General features: G+C 38.9%; 1 protein-coding gene across 3 annotated transcripts; it reads left to right on the forward strand.

The window, feature by feature from the left end:
- The first annotated feature begins 978 nt into the window (after nt 1-978).
- LOC121507798 (kinesin-like protein KIF23) lies at nt 979-17,634 on the forward strand. 3 transcript variants are annotated; one of them, XM_041784141.1, is made up of 23 exons: nt 979-1,050; nt 1,726-1,792; nt 3,122-3,250; nt 3,519-3,624; nt 3,925-4,061; nt 4,149-4,261; nt 4,366-4,536; nt 6,679-6,791; nt 6,984-7,105; nt 8,058-8,160; nt 8,268-8,347; nt 8,477-8,596; nt 8,786-8,945; nt 9,090-9,254; nt 9,488-9,654; nt 9,779-9,952; nt 12,221-12,439; nt 12,676-12,990; nt 15,221-15,454; nt 15,665-15,753; nt 16,584-16,644; nt 16,820-16,860; nt 17,003-17,634. In XM_041784141.1, exons 1-23 carry the CDS (start codon nt 1,037-1,039, stop codon nt 17,016-17,018), a joined length of 2,916 nt encoding a protein of 971 aa, XP_041640075.1. In that variant the 5' UTR covers nt 979-1,036; the 3' UTR covers nt 17,019-17,634. The 3 variants fall into 3 exon arrangements, with proteins under 3 accessions (XP_041640075.1, XP_041640082.1, XP_041640088.1); XM_041784148.1 differs by lacking the exon at nt 15,221-15,454; XM_041784154.1 differs by lacking the exons at nt 12,676-12,990; nt 15,221-15,454.
- The last annotated feature ends 299 nt before the right edge of the window (nt 17,635-17,933 follow it).

Here is a 17,933-nt window from a genome sequence, read left to right on the forward strand (position 1 = left end):
TGCCACTGATTTTCATATTGTAAAATATTTAACACTTTCAGTCGTGTAGTTTAACTAGTGTGGTCCAACGTAGACATGTTTCAACTGCTAAATTTAACTCCATTTAAGTTTAATTAATGCTGCCGATTTTGCTGTGTATTTTACTTTATCATAGAGGTGTGACTTCACCTGAACAACCTAGATGGAGATCTACTCTCTTGTTGTTCTTGCCGATTAGGAAAGATCCTATTTTATGTTGCAACTCCTTAGTAGCTACTCAGCAGTCAGTACTTAAGTAAACTTTAAATGAAATACTTTTTTAACTTAAGTATATTTATAGACCAGTACTTTTACTTTTACTTCAGTACATGTTAGCCAGAGTAATTGTACCTTTACTTCATTACAATACTCATGTACTTTTTCCACCTCTGATTACATCCAAACATTTTCAAAACAACAAATTTCAGACACAAGTTTTTACCAGGGATGCTTCGTTCAGGGCTCTGACTATGTTCGGATTTCCGAATTGAAATGTCGTTTTTAAATTTTTGATTTTGTGTTTCAAGAGTTCTAGAAACATTACATCATAACTCCGAAATAAATAGTACCTATTTTACTGCTAAGCACTGACCTATAAGGGGCTGTACCGAATTTATTATAATAATATCATATATTAAAAACAACAAAGAATATGCCAACGTAAAATCGGTTCATTTTGGCGGTCAGACTATGGTTTACCTAAGCTCGTCGTATTCCTGGTAATATAATGTAAACTGGGTTGAAAGCATCTCTCTAACGGGACGTTTTTCGATTTAGTGGAAGCCTTCGCTGGATTGCTTTAGTTGGAATATCGTTTATCATATAATTTGAACGCCACATGAATGCAGGAGGAAGTACAAATATGGTACAGGGTGGCGGGGGCGGGACTTCTGCTCCTCCGGCCGAGTCTCGTCTGTGATTGGTTGTTATATCGGACACCGGAAAACCGTTTCGGGAGAGGGACATTTCAAATCGAGGAGAGAGGCGCCCAGTCTACGGGAGTTTCTGAACACAAACAATGCACAGACAAGGGTGAGTAGAACTGTGTCTTTTCGACATAAACAGCCAGATGAACAGCGAACAAGATATATTCTGGCGATAACTTGTATACAATCTTACAACCAGCAGTCTGTTGCTCCCTAACGGTAGAAAACGACTAGCTAATGCTAGCATCGGTAGCTGTGTCGCTAAGGCGACTGACTCGTTCAGCTGAATGTCAGACTCGGTTTAAGGGCTGAATGTTCAATTCTTAACTCAACTGATAGGTTGTTTTTGATTCTTATTGAATCTAAATGTTGTAAAACATATGACACGTTGGTCTGTTGCGTTTTAACGTTTAAAAAAGTTACTATAGGTGCACGTTTTTTTCTGAAAATCATCTATAAATTATCGTTAGCAAATGGCACCTGAGCTAACTGCCAGTTACGGAAAACATGAACAAAAAAAGGACGCTATAAAAAAATAGTCGTATGGCAGTAGTATATGAAAAAGCATGTAGACTAATCTACCCACGATTGAACAGTTTGAATATGCTTGTTTTCTCTGGTTTTGTATCTCGTTTCAATTTTTAGTATTATTCTATTATTTCTGAAATACAGACTGTCATATAGAACGAGACAAACTATGGTAATATAACACAGCTTTCTGTATAATAGGTTGGCTATGTTGTGGATTGATGTTGATTCTGTATTGCTTTATCACTTTCAGCAAAGGAAAGACTCCTCGGAGGCCGGGCCCCAAAAAGCCACCAAGTGTAGAGAAAGACCCTGTTGGAGTAAGTGAACTCAACTTTTCCTCAAACTCTAACAACACCAGATAGCAGCAGCACTAAAATGACAACTTCTTTACCATTTATGTTACTTCAGTCACTACTGAAGTAACAACTATTCCTGGAGTCCACAAACATTAAAAATCCATGCAGATTACAGTGATAGAATTCCAAACAGGGGAAACATACAATATTTAAAAATCACAATTAAAACAGGAGTAATGATAGCAGTACAGTAACAGCTACAATAGACACCAAGATGAAGCTTCTGTCAACCAAAACTGCATTCATTCATAGGCTTTTAATAAATACAGACAGGATATTTTGAATGTAATGTTTCCTCTTACAACAATGAGTACAGTGATTACACATGACACAAAGGTTCAGAAACGATACCATAAAGATTCTAACGTTTTGATAAAATATGTAGAATTTAGTTAAACCCATTTGGAAAGAGACTGAGGCATCAGATATTGTTTTGACCTCTTGTTAAAAACAGGTTCATTAGCTTACCATGTGATGCCTAATGTCTGACCATTTAATATCTACATACGGATAGAAAATTCCCCCAAGAGCTACATTTGTATTTTGTTAATCTACTGATTTTTTTTTTATATACACATACAGTATATAACACATTTATATTAAGAACTATGATGTCAGGGGGATTTGATCTACCAACATGGAATTAGTGCCTGACAATACTGGCTCACACAGTCCTCAAGATAGTGTGTTTATGTAAGGGTACCCTACATTCCGCTCAAAGATCTGCCGAAGGAGTCAGAGCAGGGAAGTTTCTGGCCGTTGCTCAGGAGAAAGGACCAGATGTGGGGATGGCAATGGTCCTAGAGACAGCTTGGGGGGTGGGGGCTGGGGGTGCTCCTATCATTGCTCTACCACCACGAAGGCCCAATCCCAAGGTCCACATTCACTGACTTTGAGGCCCGCTTCCACTAAGCCTGTAAGGGCTTAGGGCTGTCCTGCTGTCAAATCATAAAGTGCGTGAGGGATCTCTCGCTGACTTTTTGAGCCCTTCATGCACCCTTTCCTTGAGTGGGCATCTCTGTAGAGACTTCAAGCCCTTGCAGCCTCATGCACTCAATCACTTTCCGGGTGCAGTCAGCTAAGTCAATAAGGGCTCAGGGTTTGGGGAGGAGTTTGAGATTCAGCCAATATGTCCTGTGGTTAAGGGAGCAAAGCATCACTGGAGGGTAGCCCTTGGTTGATGACCATGCAGTTGTCTTAATGGCACCATCAGAGTAAATGCCCTGCAGGTAACCCCTTACCTGTGCTACCACGCTGAGATCTTATTGATTAAGCTATTCCTCTTTGTAGGTATACTGTCGTATACGTCCACTCGGAGAAGGAGATGTGGAATGTTGTGTTGAGATGATTAGCAGCTCTACCATTCAGCTACATCCTCCTGATGGCCTTAAAGCAAATCGCAATGGAGAATACAAAGAGGTAAGCACATAATAAATATTTCTGCTTCGAGAGTAATCTGAACATGCAAAGCAATTATATCACTATGGTATATATTTGTACATTTCACTTGAGACGTTTTCATTTTATACAGCACTACTGAAAAAACAACTCATAGAAATAGTTTGATAAGAGGTTTATTCATTTTGACCTTTAAATTAATTATGATTGTAATTGATGTATTTGCACTAATTGTCCATTATGTTTTGAATGCCATTCACATAAACAATGTTTTCTTTTTGTTGTTTAGACCCAGTACTCCTTTAAGAAAGTATTTGGTATTAATACCAGCCAAATTGAGCTGTTTGAGGATGTTGCCAAGCCTCTGGTGGAAGATCTCATTCAGTGTAAAAATGGTACGTGAGTTGTATGATGTTTGATGTCCATATGGAATCCCAAAAATTACTTGTTTTGTCCTTTCTGGGAAAAATATGATTTTGTTCCTTAACAGTGCTAGTTAAATCGGTTTTGCTTACTGATTAATCCACAAAAGTCTGTCTAGACAGAATGTTTTTTTTTGTTTGTTTTTTTAGCATAAATTTCTGATTTAGGAATATACTTCCAAATTTGTTACAAACCAACATGGTGAATAATTTCATAGACAGTGAAGTCAGTCTGAACCCTCTCTGTTACCAGTATTTAATTTGATCTTTTAGGTCTGCTCTTTACATATGGTGTGACTGGAAGTGGTAAGACATTCACCATGACTGGCTCACCTGGAGAAGGTGGTCTCCTCCCTCGTTCTCTAGATATGATCTTCAACAGCATCGGCCCCTTTCAGGCCAAAAGATTTGTAAGACTTTAATTCTTTAATGTTTTGTGTTATTGATCTCAAATTTTTGAGATGAGTGTGACATTTATTGTTTGAAATCTTCATCAGGTGTTCAAACCTGATGACAAAAATGGGTTGGAGATTCAGAATCAAGTTGATGCTCTCTTGGAGAGACAGAAGCGGGACAGTCAGCCCAGTGTGCCCAAAACACCGTCATCCAGGTACTTCAGAGATATTTCCTACTTTACTTTCTGCTCATAAAGCTGAGTGTGCTGTCTGTAAAGTATATGTAGGCCAATGTTAATTGTGTTGCATTATTTTTTAGGCAGAAGGCTGACCCAGAGTTTGCAGATATGATCAGCCCAGAGGACGCATGTAAATCTGAGAATGTGGATGAAGACTGCTGTTATAGCGTCTTTGTGTCCTACATCGAGATCTATAACAACTATATCTATGATCTCCTTGAAGATGCTCCATTTGACCCAATCAGACCCAAGTAGGTGACATTAGTTAAAAGTTGTGCATGCGTTTTTGGAACAAATTTTGATGAATTGCTCACTGTTTTGTAGAAGCACTCAAATCTAGGGACACATTACACTTTTTTTGTTTTGTTCATGAGCGAAGGAAAATGGAGCGTGGGATTGACAGATGGAATGGTGCAGTGTCTGGGCATTGTACTAGACCATCATGGTGAAGAGAGAGCTGAGCTATAAGGCAAAGCTTTCAGTTTACCAGCTGATCTATTGCTGCGTTCCATTTGTCATTGTAACTCGTATTCTGACTTGTTTTTCCAACTTCCGACCGGAAGTGGCAAATAGAACATCTCTCCAAGTCGTATTTACAACTCGTGAACTCGGTCTTTCACAGAGCACCCCAACCTCAACGTCCCAGCATGGCGGTACAAAGTATTAAGTATAGTAAAAAACTTTGATTTTGATCTGTTTTCAGAACCTTTGCTGTTTGTCAGTGCATTTTTTAGAAATTATAAACACAGCACTACCCTGTGGTTGCATGTCGTGTGCAGCAGCGGTCTTTTAATACATGAAGTACTGCGCAATGTGTTGTATTAAAGGTTAATCGGCTAACAACTTATCAATAATGCTAAAGACAATGACGGGCTGATGCAAGAATGGCATCCGTCCTTTTTCCAACTTTTTTATTGATATATGTGAAGCACATACATGCATACTTACAAATATTACTTAAATGATTCAACCATGTATATATGAATTAATACACTATATACATGGGGTACCTATGAATTAAATAAACATATTAAGGGATTCACCAATGTCCAGAGATTTCATTGCTTTCTTGTGTTTCATTCCATGTAGTGAGCTCATATAATATTCTATTTCCACTTTAGATTGTTGTATCTTTTATAACTTTTTAGTCAATTTACACCTATGGATATAATATTTATCAAACGATACAAGTAAATTCAAAATATAAAGCTTTTGAAAGTTTCTTTTTCCATTGTCATAATGATAAATTACATCCTTTTCTTTTAACTGAACTTTGGAGCCGGTGTGCTCTACACCCAACCAAAATAAGCGGATATGGAGACACTCAATATTTTTTTTTCATCTCGTTATGACAAATGGAACACAAACAACTGGGAAATCCGTATTTGCAGACAAATGTGACGTCATTCCCAGCTCTACCTTCCAACCTCCAAGGTAAATGGAACGCAGCATATGTTCTAACTCTCACTTACAAGCTGTAGTTAATGGCATAAAGTATGAGATCTCTGATGTAAGTGGCTGATCTGAGTTCCCTCTGAAAGGGGGTAGGGCTCAGCACTGGAGCTGGCCTGGTGTAAAAAGGGTATGAGTAGAGCCACTGCCCTTTTGCATTGATCAGAGCCAGTTTAAGTGGTTTGGGCACCTGATTAGAATGCCTCTTCCCCTACTTCCTGGAGGTCCTCCAAGTACATTCAACAAGGATGAAACCCCAAGGTAGACCTAGGGATTATTTATCTTATCTGGCCTGGGAATACACCAGGATCCCTCAAGAGGAGCAAGAAAGTGCCTTTGGGGGAAGAGGGACATCTGCCAACTTACCTAGTCTGCTTTCGTTGCGACCTGTCCTGAGCTAAGTGGAAGAAGGATGGATGGATTACTTGCACCACAAAAAGTTTCATGAAGTTGTACTTTTTTAGTTTTATATACTTGAGTCATTTTTAAATCCTGTTTTTGTTAGGTGGCTCGCTGGAGGCACGCCTGTAAGGAACAATGAGTTCATGTATGTGGTCAATGAAAGTATATCATGTAGTACTGCTCTGTATATCTGTAGTGGTAACTTGGCTGTAGCTATGTAATGTGTCGGTGATCAGTGTATTTCCATCCCATTAATCTGGAGCTCTGTAACTAGCATAGCTTATTAGCATTGTGACATTAATGTGGCTGTTGTCTTTAGTGATTGGCTCCCTGCTGTTACTGTTAAAATTCCTGAATGGCTTACATGTGTACCCAGCGTGCATGTGTCTGTACCCCTGAATGTGTCTGTTGGTTTCCCTAAAATGTTCATTATTTTAATGTTGACACTAACATCATTTTGGCTTTTGCTGCTTATTTTACTAAAGTAAGACGTCTTTGTGTTGCATCAGTGTGTACTGATTTTTATCAACTTGTTGTAGACCACCTCAATCAAAAATTCTCCGTGAAGACCAGAATCATAACATGTATGTGGCTGGCTGCACAGAGGTGGAAGTGAAATCTACAGAGGAGGCTTTTGAAGTCTTTTGGAAAGGTGAGCTGGAAATATATAATTATCTTTTTAATGATTTAGATTACTTCTGTATTGCATAAAAGGAGGCATCATTTTCTTTTCTGCTTTAAGAGGCCATTTTCAGCATTCTTATTTAGTTTACAATCAATTATTGCCAGAAAATTAGGCAACATAACACATCTAATGTTAGTGATGCACTTATTTTGTTTCCAGGACAAAAGAAAAGGAGGATAGCCAACACTCAACTCAACCGTGAATCCAGTCGTTCCCACAGTGTGTTCACAGTGAAGCTCGCCCAGGCTCCACTTGATGCGGACGGTGATCACATTCTACAGGTGACCTGCAGTGCCTCAGTTATACATTTAATTATTCATTTTAAATGGTTTAATGACAGAGATGCAATTTTTAAAAATGATATTTATTTATTACTTTAATCTAATCTTGTCATGTTAACAATAGGGTTTGGGATCATGTTGACATACGTCAGTGCTTTCTGGTAAATCTGCCATGTTGCTTGCTATCGCAGTTCATCTAGCCCATTAGCAGTGTATTTGCAGTAGCAAGTTTTCTGTCTGTTGCCTTCATTTTCTTTTCTCATGTTTTGAATTCACAGTGAGGGTAAGGTATTTTTGTGTGACAGGGTGTAGCACCGCTTTACACGACTGTTATGATGAAATAGCCAATTACTGTGTTCTTTTCACTTATGCAGTAGAGGAAAGTTCATTCAGGTGCTGAAAGTACATGACCAGAGTTAATGCATAAATATTTATTTTGTCTTTCATTTGCCAGTAAAATGCTAAAAATGCTTACGTTGATATGCATCCATTTATAGTCTTAACGTTATGTGTAAGATAATATGTGTTAATAGAAATAGTGTTTAAAGAATCAAGTAAATGTTTAAAAGATGACAAGTTATTAATGTTGAAACAAGTAAAAGCAAGTAAAGATGCAAGATAACTGGATTGAACTAACTTTACAGACAAACTTTTTCTAAAGGCACAATAAACAGATGTTTTTTAACCCTACATTTATGAGCTCACAATTGTAGTAGACCTCATGTATTCTGGAATCTTGTTCCACTGGTGAGGAGCATGAGACCAAATGTAGTTCAGACCTAAAACTTAAGTCCTTCAAGCATGCTAGATTAAGGATGAGAATGAATCAAAATTCCATACTTAAAACATGCACATACAGCCCAAATCAGTCGTTTTAGTTATTGACTTTTTAAGCTATTATCTTCCCTAGTATATCCCTAGTTAAAAATACGATATGTTCTTTCATCTGCAGGACAAAAATCAGGTGAATGTGAGCCAGCTGTGTCTGGTTGATCTGGCAGGCAGTGAACGCACCAACAGAACCCGTGCAGAAGGAAGTCGTCTCCGTGAAGCAGGTCTGTTAATTTCTCTCTCTGGGAAATGCTTTTGTTTAAATCAACATGCTGCATTTCAGTAATGTTCAGTTTTGTTACTGAATGTCTGATTTAATCGTGATTTACAGGTAACATCAATCAGTCCTTGATGACACTGCGAACATGTATTGAAGTCCTGCGTGAAAACCAGATGTGTGGAACTAATAAGGTTTATATTTTTAATCTGTACATTATAACATTATTTTTACTGTTTCTCTGGATTATATTATGTTGAGTAATCATTTTACAACTGTTTGTATCGTTTAGTCAGTTTAGTTTCTGGGTCTTTTTCTTCCAGATGGTGCCATACAGGGACTCTAAAGTTACACATCTGTTTAAAAACTACTTTGACGGAGAAGGAAAAGTCAGGATGGTTGTGTGTGTCAACCCAAAGGCTGATGATTATGATGAAACTCTGGTAAGATGTGTTTCTCTTCAATATAAACAGTTGGCTTTTATTAAACTTGCTCTCCCAGTAGAGAATCAGTTTTAAGTTGTATTTAATTTTGCAAGTTTTTAACTTGGTTTTGTTCTTCTGTTTGACATTCAAACCTTGATATTAGTGTAGTGCATTTTTGATTTAACTCGTTTTGTTTCTTTCTTGCAGCTGGTGATGCGTTTTGCTGAGATGACACAGGAGGTGGAGGTTGCTCGGCCGGTTGATAGGCCTATTTGTGGCCTTGCAGCTGGACGCAGGCACAGAAACCAGGCCTTCAGAGACGAGCTGTCACGTCGCCTAGAAGAGCGGGGAGGTCCAACTAATGCTGGTAAAGCACCCTAAAATTCATATTAGTAGTTCACTGGGCTTTTCAGGCTGTATTCCTGCATATCATGTATTCATGTCAGAAATGTAGCTATTTAATTTCCGGTTTATGTGACTAATTCTGCAAGCTTCCTTCTTATTCCCACAGTTGATGACCCAAGTTTGATGAGTCAGCTTATTGAAAGCCTTCCAGCCCTTCCTCCCTGTGAGCTGGTTGACCCAGCTGATGATCAGATGTTACCCCGCCTGATTGAGGTCCTGGAAAGGAGGCATCGTATCCGCCAGATGATGACAGATCAGTTCAACAGAACTGGTTTGTGCCGTCTTTTTCTACAGCCAAAATAATTGTCTTGTGTGGTTAGAGAGCAAACACAGTAATGTAATCCGCTGAAGGCAGTTTTTAAAATTCTGCTGCAGACACATGTTTTTTAAAGTGGTAGAAAAACCTCCACTCTAATTTTTATAGCATTTTCATTGGTGTCTTTTCGTGTCTGCAGAGAGAAGCCAAATGGCAAATGGGTTAAACTGATGTGTTTTCTCCTGCAGCCACAACACTGAAGTCCATGATTCAGCAGTTTGATGGGCAGCTCAGTGCAAAGGAGAACTTCTTTCATGATCAACGAAGCAAACTAAGTGAGAAAGACAAAGTCATCACCAACCAGAGGACAGAGTTGGAACGATTAGAGAAAAAATCCAAAACATTAGAATATAAGGTGTCTTTTCTTTTAATTATCTATTTAATTTTTTCCAGATTTACAAATCAATATTTTAAACTTGCTCCTAGAAGTAAGGGTTTTTTACTTTTTCCCTACCTAAACTACCTATCCTTCTCTTCAGATTGATATCTTACAGAAGACTACGGACATGTATGAACAGGACAAGCGCTCCCTTCAGCAGGAGCTGGAAACACGGGAGCAGAGGCTGCAGAGGGAGCTGTCAGAGAGGAGGCGCATGGAGCAGCGCATGCAGGGTGTGATGACAGACACCAAACTCAAGTGGGAGAAGGAGTGTGTAAGTGGAACTACTGTCAGCAGCAAACTTATCAGGTTGCTTGGTTTGTATATTGAAGGCTTGCAAAGCAGAAGCACCAAAAATTGTATCCATACCGCATGTTAAAATGGTAGAATGGTAGAATTTACAGCCTGGTTCAAACCAATGATTGTGGCTGGAATAGTTAATGATTTTATAGGCACATACCTGATGGGAGGTGATCTTTTTTTAATTAATCATTTTAGGTATTAAGATAATATAGGATGGCTGATACAGGGAGTCTGCAGGGCCTTAAAAATATTAAATGTTGATGAATCAATTTAGCCAAATTTAAGGCTTTTAGTAAGTATTTAATCTTAAATGAAATACCACTGTGGTGTTATATTCTGTTTTTTTATGTTCATATTAATCTAAAGAAGCTGTAGGGTAGTTTGAAGCCATAGCACAGATTATAAATGTAGTAAGATACTGAATGAGTATATCTTCATGTACGCCTGGAGCATTTTAAGTCTGCCCAGACTTATGAAAGTTAATCATTGAAATTAATCCAACCCAATTAAAGTGATTTAAAGCTGTAACAGGAAAGTGAGCATTGGCACATTAATGCTTTAGAACGAATTGAAGAGTATTATGAATATCCATCTATCTTCTCCCGCTTATCCGAGGTCAGGTCACAGGGGCAGCAGCCTAAGCAGGGAAGCCCAGACTTCCCTCTCCCCGGCCACTTAGTCCAGCTCTTCCTAGGGGATCCTGAGGCGTTCCCAGGCCAGCCAAGTGACATAGTCTCTCCAGCGTGTCCTGGGTCTTCCCCAGGGCCTTCTCCCAGAGTGACGTGCCTGTATCACCTCACCAGGGAGGTGCCCAGGAGGCATCCGGACCAGATGCCCGAGCCACCTCATCTGGCTCCTCTAAACGTGGAGGAGCAGCGGTTCTACTCCGAGTCTCCTGTATGGCTGAGCTTCTCACCCTATCTCTAAGGGAGAGCCCAGCCACCCTGCTGAGGAAACTCATTTCAGCTGCCTGTATCCGTGATCTTGTTCTTTCTGTCACAACCCACAGTTCATGCACGTAAGTGAGGGTAGGAACATAGATCAGCCAGTAAATCCTGAGCTTCGCCTTTGGACTCAGCTCTTTCTTCACCATGACAGACTGATGCAGAGACCTCATCACCACTGATGGTGCACCGATCCGCCTGTCAATCTCCGGTTCCCTTCTTCCCTTACTCGTGAATAAGACCCCGAGATACTTGAACTCCTCCACTTGGGGCAGGATCTCATTCCCAACCTGGAGAGGGAATTCCACCCTTTTCCGACTGAGGACCATGGCCTCAGATTTGGAGGTGCTGATTCTCATCCCAGCTGCTTCACACTCGGTTGCGAACCGTTCCAGTGAAAGCTGTAGGTCACGCCCTGATGAAGCAAATGGAACCACATCATCTGCAAAAAGCAGAGACCTGATCCTGAGGCCACCAAACTGGACCCCCTCAACGCCCTGGCTGCACCTAGAAATTCTGTCCATGAAAGTAATGAACAGAACCGGTGATAAAGGGCAGCCCTGGCGGAGTCCAACCCGCACCAGAAACGAGTCCAACTTACTATAAATATCATCAATCTCAAATTATGATGTTTTGCTTTTTAGTGTTACTATGGAGCAAAACTTGTTAATGGCATGTCTAGACTGTGGTATGAAGAGAGTCTTAGAAAAAGGTTTTTGAAGTATTAAATATAATGTCGGACTTTCTGTGTATACCCTGTGATAGGACTGCAAGCCAGCACATTTGTCAAAAGGCTGAAGACCCACCTCAGCGCCGTATCTTCATCTGTTTCTAGGCTGAAAAAAGTTAGTTTGAGACCTTCTCTCAGTCTGGCAACTGCCACAGATTGGCTTAAAAATGCTTCAGGAGCCAATTTGAGAAATCAATAATTTTCCATCCAATACTTTTATTAGTGAGATAAATTTAGCTGCATATGTATTTTAAACTTAAAGTATGATAAATGTTTTGGCATTCAATTTAAATATTTGTTTTTCAAGTTTAAAATTTTTCAAACTGTTCAGAATGAGCAGAAATGGCTACATATTTCCATATAAAACCTTTAGGTTGTTGCTTAAGTGCAGACTGAGTTGAATGAAGGCCAAGCATGCAGAGTCATTTTCTTTAGTCCAAATAACCTCTGTGTGGTAAAAAAAAAAAAAAAAAAAAGAAAAGAACAGTTTCAGTACTTGTAAAATATGTATATCTCAACATTCTGAGACTTTTCTTCCATCTTTCTATTTTTGTTGTATTGGTAGGAGAGGCGAGTGAATGCCAAGCAGCTGGAGATGCAGAACAAGCTTTGGGTAAAGGATGAGAAGTTGAAGCAGCTCAAGGCCATAGTGGCAGAGAGCAGCAGCAGCAGCAGTGGTGGAGCTGGCTATTCTGTTGAGCGCCAAGAGAAGCCCGAGAGGCCCTCAAGAGAGAGGGATCGCAACATGGCTCACAAGAGGTCTGCCTCACCATCACCACTTCCTGTAAGTAATTTACTCTTATAAAGCCTTCTTCAGTGTGACCTCCATTAATCTCTTGAAAATTTATTTAACCCTTGAAATTTTGCATGTATTAATTATTATGATTATCTTTAAAATGAAGTCTTAATTTCTATTAATTGCACACAGCAGCTGCTCTGTATCACCTGGTTGTGTTTTTGTCTTAACCTGGAGTTCCTAACATTAACAGTGCTTGGCTGCATTCCCTTGACACTTTTCAGGACATCAGCCAAACTCCTTCCAACCAATATCGAGCCAAAGTCAGGGCAGTTCAGGACCCTTACCCCACCTCCACCACCTCCTCCTCCTCTACAGCCTATCCCTCTGTTGCCTATTGCATCTCTGAGTGGGAGCAGAGGTTCCCACTCAGAGATGGAAACTCCTGTACTGGGACTCCTCAGTACGGGGGCCGGACTCCTGCCCACTGCCAAGGCACCAGCAGCGTGGGTCGCAGGAGAGGCCAGCGCTGGGCTCCTGACTCTGGGGCCCCTGCTACGACTCTTGTCTATGGGCTAGACCTAGAAGCAGGCACAAGGGTTAGTGTTTGTTAGAACTTAGATGTCTTTAAGATAATGTTCTGCTCTGCAAGTTTAAGCCTTGCTGCTTCGTAGAACTGCACCCATAGTGTTATCAGTAGATGACTGCTTGTTTAGAAATGCATCAAGTAGAGTTCCTGTACTACTTTTGACTGGAGTTTCTCTTAGACTGTGAGTTAGACCATCCTGTCATGCTTTAAGATCTTCTTTACTTGCATCCTAAACTTAAAGAGTAGTTAAATCATGTTTCAGATCTTGTAGTACCCATCTGCCTTTCAGAATACCTCTTTCATGCACTATTTCGCCAACATTTCAGCAGCACCACATAAGATAACAAACACAAAAATGTGTTTATTTCAGCATTGCAGTGATTGTTCAACAATATTGCAGAATTTTGCATGATTATCTATCTGATTATTTTTTTTAAGTTAAACAGAAATAGATAAGGAAATAGAAAATCAAAAAAAAAGAACAAATAAAGACAAGACTTTTCTTGAATTCTAACTAAAAACTGCAGTGCTAGTGTGGTTAGCTTGTTTATAGTCTAATCTAATAATTCACTGATTATTTTGGGTGTGTCAAATTCCCTGTTTTAATCTTTGTAGTTCATATTTGGTACATGGGAAGTTTTAGAAGCTTGAAATGTCAGTTTGAGATACCAGCAAAAGCAAAAAAAAAGCAATGCATTTTTGTAACTGCTTATTTGCAACAGAAGCACTGAATATCCAAGCACTAACACTAGCAAACATCAGTATTAAGGTTTAAAAAATGACCCAGTTTATGGGTGACTTTCAACTGAATAAGATGACAACAGAGCATTCACAAATGGCTCTTTGTGTAGTGTGATGAAATGCCAAACAAAGAGATTTTCATGTAGATTGCAATGAAGGCATCAAGGCTTTTTTAGGCTTCAAGATAACTACCTGTGTACAGAGAAATGCCTCTTTCAGTCTGGTCGTCAAGAGCCTCTCTATTAGTGAGCGCCCTTGAGGGGAATCACTTCATTTGACAGTCACTGACATTTGTGTTAAGTAGGCTACTTAACCACTACTCACTTTCTCTTGCTTTTATGGCTCCCAAATACTCTAGAATGAAATTATCCACTAAAATGCACAGTAGCCTAATGTCAACATCGGCACTTCTGCCATCCACTGGAGTGAGTAATGTCATAGTCATATGTCTCTAAAATGTCTAATTTCAGTTAAACATCATGGATGTCCCACTTTAAACAAGGGTTATGATAAAAAAAAAAAAGGCCTCACCATCTGGTCTTATCAACTTTTTAGTTTGCCAAGGTCTTGCTATGCCTAGTTTTCCTTTTTTCTAAATTACACAAATGAACAGCAACATTGCTCGATGCAGTTGACCTGATTTAGACTTTACTTATTAAAACCTGCTGTTTCATACAGGGAAACTTGACTTCTATAAAATGTCAACATGTGAAACTGTTTAATGTTTTGGCCAACAAGTTAACTCATCCCGTGTTGGCAATGTTAATTGGAAATTAAATTTTACAATAATAGATTCCAGACTTGTCAATTGCTGCCAAAATCTGTGATTTACTTCCAGCGAGTCTAATAATCAAAAATAAATCAAGTGAAACAAAGCAGTTATTCAATCTGATTACAAGGCTTTCTTTAACAACCACCATGTGGAAATGAAATCCAGCATCAACCCTGGGCCTGTGGGCCATATAAAAACTTAATATGAGGAGCAACAGGAAACAGTTTGATTCCTTAGTGACCCTCTTCATTTATTGATACTGACACAGAGAAATCTTAAGGCTGAACACTATCAGCTGTTGTCATAAAACAAGGGGATATTTCAAACCATAATCAGTCTCTTGTGCTTTACAGCTGATCTCTAACCAAACAGATAAAACACATTTTTATTCCATTTGCATGTCGGCTTTAATACCACACTAACTCCACACCACTTTTGCTCTGCTTTGCATGTTAAATGTTAGTCTCTTAACAAGGCTGTAGTCATGTAATGAACATATGTATTGCTGGAAGGCTAGAACATTTTTTTGGGATGTGATCTAAGACTATATGTGCAGGGCTACAAGTCCTTAAAAATACTTTTTTTCCTTGACCTTCAGCAGTACATTTTTTCATTACACACTAACACCCTCTTATGATCATCCTCCACTACTAACCCAGACAATTTGTAATGATGGTGTCACACGTGAATAATCACTGATTTGTCTCTCTCACACTGGGATCACCAGACGGCCACCCCGGTTCGTCCAACGCACAGGCGCTCACACTCTGCGGGTGGGGAGAAATGGGTAGACCACAAACCGACCTCTAATTTGGACCTAGACACTGTCATGCAGCCAATCATACCCAATGCAATCAAGGTGTCAACCCCTAACGAGAAAGCTCTGTCTAAATGCCAAAAGTACGTGCTTAGACATCAGGAGCTTGCCTCTGACGGGGAAATCGAGACCAAATTGATCAAGGTAAAATTACTTGACTACTCAATTGAGACCTTTGGCTATGAAATGTCTTGCATGAATCTGATTTTGACTCATTCACATATTGATTTTATAAAATGGGGGCCTGTTTCAGATAATTATGAGACATTGCTTCAGTTTTTCTGTTTACTGTGAAGATGCATTTCTTTCTGAAGTCTCCTGTAGACATTTGTGAGTTTTTGTTTATTTCCACAGGGTAACGTTTTTAAGACCAGAGGTGGAGGACAGGCTGTACAATTCACTGACATCGAAACACTTAAACAAGAATGCCCAACAGCACCGAGGTACAGTAACTCCACTAATGCTTTGGTTTTCAGGATTTTTTTGTGTTCTAGGATATTTTGTTTTAATTCTCAGGCAGTGAAAAATAAACTCTCAACCCCCCTGAACTGTTATATTTGCACAGAAATCTGCTATTTTAATCAACAATGGAATGGAATAAGTTTCTAATAATGGTTAATAATAGTTGGATTTTTGTAAAACTGATCAAACATAAGCCAATTTTTGAAAAAAATGTTTAAATCTCGCTTATTTTTGAAGTTATTTGAATAGCTGTAAGGACCATAAAACGAAAGAAAGAAAAGATACCCCAAATACAGTAAAATATTTTTCTCCTCTGCACTTTTTCTGAATGTAATCAAAGCTTCTGGGGACCGGATGAGAAGCTGTGGGGGGCCTGATGTGGCCCCTGGGCCTCCAGTTGATGTTTACTGTAAATGATTAGAATCTCCAAAAACAGTCACAACTCCATGACTATGAGCAAGGCCGGGTGGACATTGACTATGAAAACACAAGCAAGATAAGGGTTAACTGTATCAAACTGTAACACTTGGTGAAAATAAGATTTTAGTAAAGAGGCTTAGCAGAGTTTTCATCTGTAGATACATGGATAAGAATTCACTGGCAGAGAAAAACATGTTTGTTCATATATTTGTAAATGAAAGTTTTATTAATGAGAGGGACCTTTTAACACAACACAGACCAAATTAAAGGAATCTCCCCAGCCTTTACTACTAAACTGATTCATTTATTGCATCTGATGTTTAATTTATGAAAATATTCAGGATGGAATAATTTTATCAGCGAGGACTGACAAAGACCTTCCTTTTTTCAGTCGCAAGAGGCGTTCAGGGTCTGCAGAGGGCCCAGCTCATATAGACAACATAGAAAACAAGGTAAGCTCTTTGTTAAATCTCTTCAAAAATAGACACAGTTGAACTCTGCATGTGATCTGTGGTTATCATATTGTTCATAACAATCCAGAAAATTATTTGAAACATTTTAAGGTATCAATAATTTTCAATGGATGTATTAATGTGCCAATCCTTCTCCACCTTTTTGTCCCATTAGGCTCCGGTGACGAGCACAAGTTCAATCCATGGCTATCAAAAGTAAGCAAACATAAGTGTGCATTTGTTACGTGTGTATACACTGTTAACAATCATCACATCTTCTAGTCATCATAACTTTCTAGCTGTTTCCTTTGTTTAAATCTGTCTTTTATTTATTGATTGTTCTCTTTATTTCCTGCAGACGAAGGAAGCCTTGAGGTGCTGTTGATATGAAGGAACTATTTTTTCTTGCCTGACTTTTTGATCAGTGAAGGGACTGCCATATGAAGCTATGCATCCTCTTGAGAGTCAGCACATTTTTCTTTTGTACCGTCTTTTTTTTTTTTTATAAATTATCGTGCAATTCTAATTTAATCAAAGCTGAAATGATACTATGCTGGACTAGTGTGCTTTCCATTTTGGAACACTCTCATTTAATCTTAGAGTCATGTAAATATTTATAGCCCAATATGAATATTCTTTTTTCACCTTATATTTTCACTGCTTTTTACTGCTACCCAAAGATTAGAATATTTGAGCCTTAGAACAATGGAAAATGTTTATTTTTATAGTTTGTAGTGTCAGTGGTTGCTTTTTCAAGGATAATTCATTCATCAGATGTAAAATCAAATATGAATGTGATTATAAAAAGAAAAGTAGAGGATACAGCCATTTTAGAATAACAATGTGTCAGACTTCAGCTGTATATATGGAGCTGTAAAGCAGGTGCTGAAATCAGTCTGTTTACCTGTAAATAAGTATTGCAGTTTATCTGTGTTTACTGAAGCTTTGAGAATGTGTAGCACATTAGTGTTTTGGTGGCATTAAATTTATTGGAACAAAAAAGTCTTGTCATGATTTCTTACCTCACAAAGGCAAAAGGTGTCAAAGTCTTTATCTTATGACCATACCTATAGACAAAATCCCCGGTTCTTTTTAAATTTACCTCCAAGGGGAAAAGATTGACCTCCTTTGATTAACTACATTCCTCCCACTTTTTGTCAAATCCACAATGAGCCACTCAGCCTTCAAGTCAAAGGCTCACTTGAAGGCTAAGCACACAGTTTGCCTTGCTGACAAGTCGACACTTCATGCATGTTTGTGCAACATTTTTGGTCTTTCAACAGGTAAAA

The sequence above is a fragment of the Cheilinus undulatus genome, linkage group 1 (genome assembly GCF_018320785.1).
Source record: "Cheilinus undulatus linkage group 1, ASM1832078v1, whole genome shotgun sequence".
NCBI lineage: Eukaryota > Metazoa > Chordata > Actinopteri > Labriformes > Labridae > Cheilinus > Cheilinus undulatus.

What these genes read in the sequence shown, in the direction of transcription:
- LOC121507798 (XM_041784141.1), top strand. An exon ending in TAGAGAAAGACCCTGTTGGA is followed by an intron (nt 1,793 to 3,121) that starts GTAAGTGAACTC and finishes TCCTCTTTGTAG; the next exon opens with GTATACTGTCGTATACGTCC. An exon ending in TAGACAACATAGAAAACAAG is followed by an intron (nt 16,645 to 16,819) that starts GTAAGCTCTTTG and finishes TTGTCCCATTAG; the next exon opens with GCTCCGGTGACGAGCACAAG.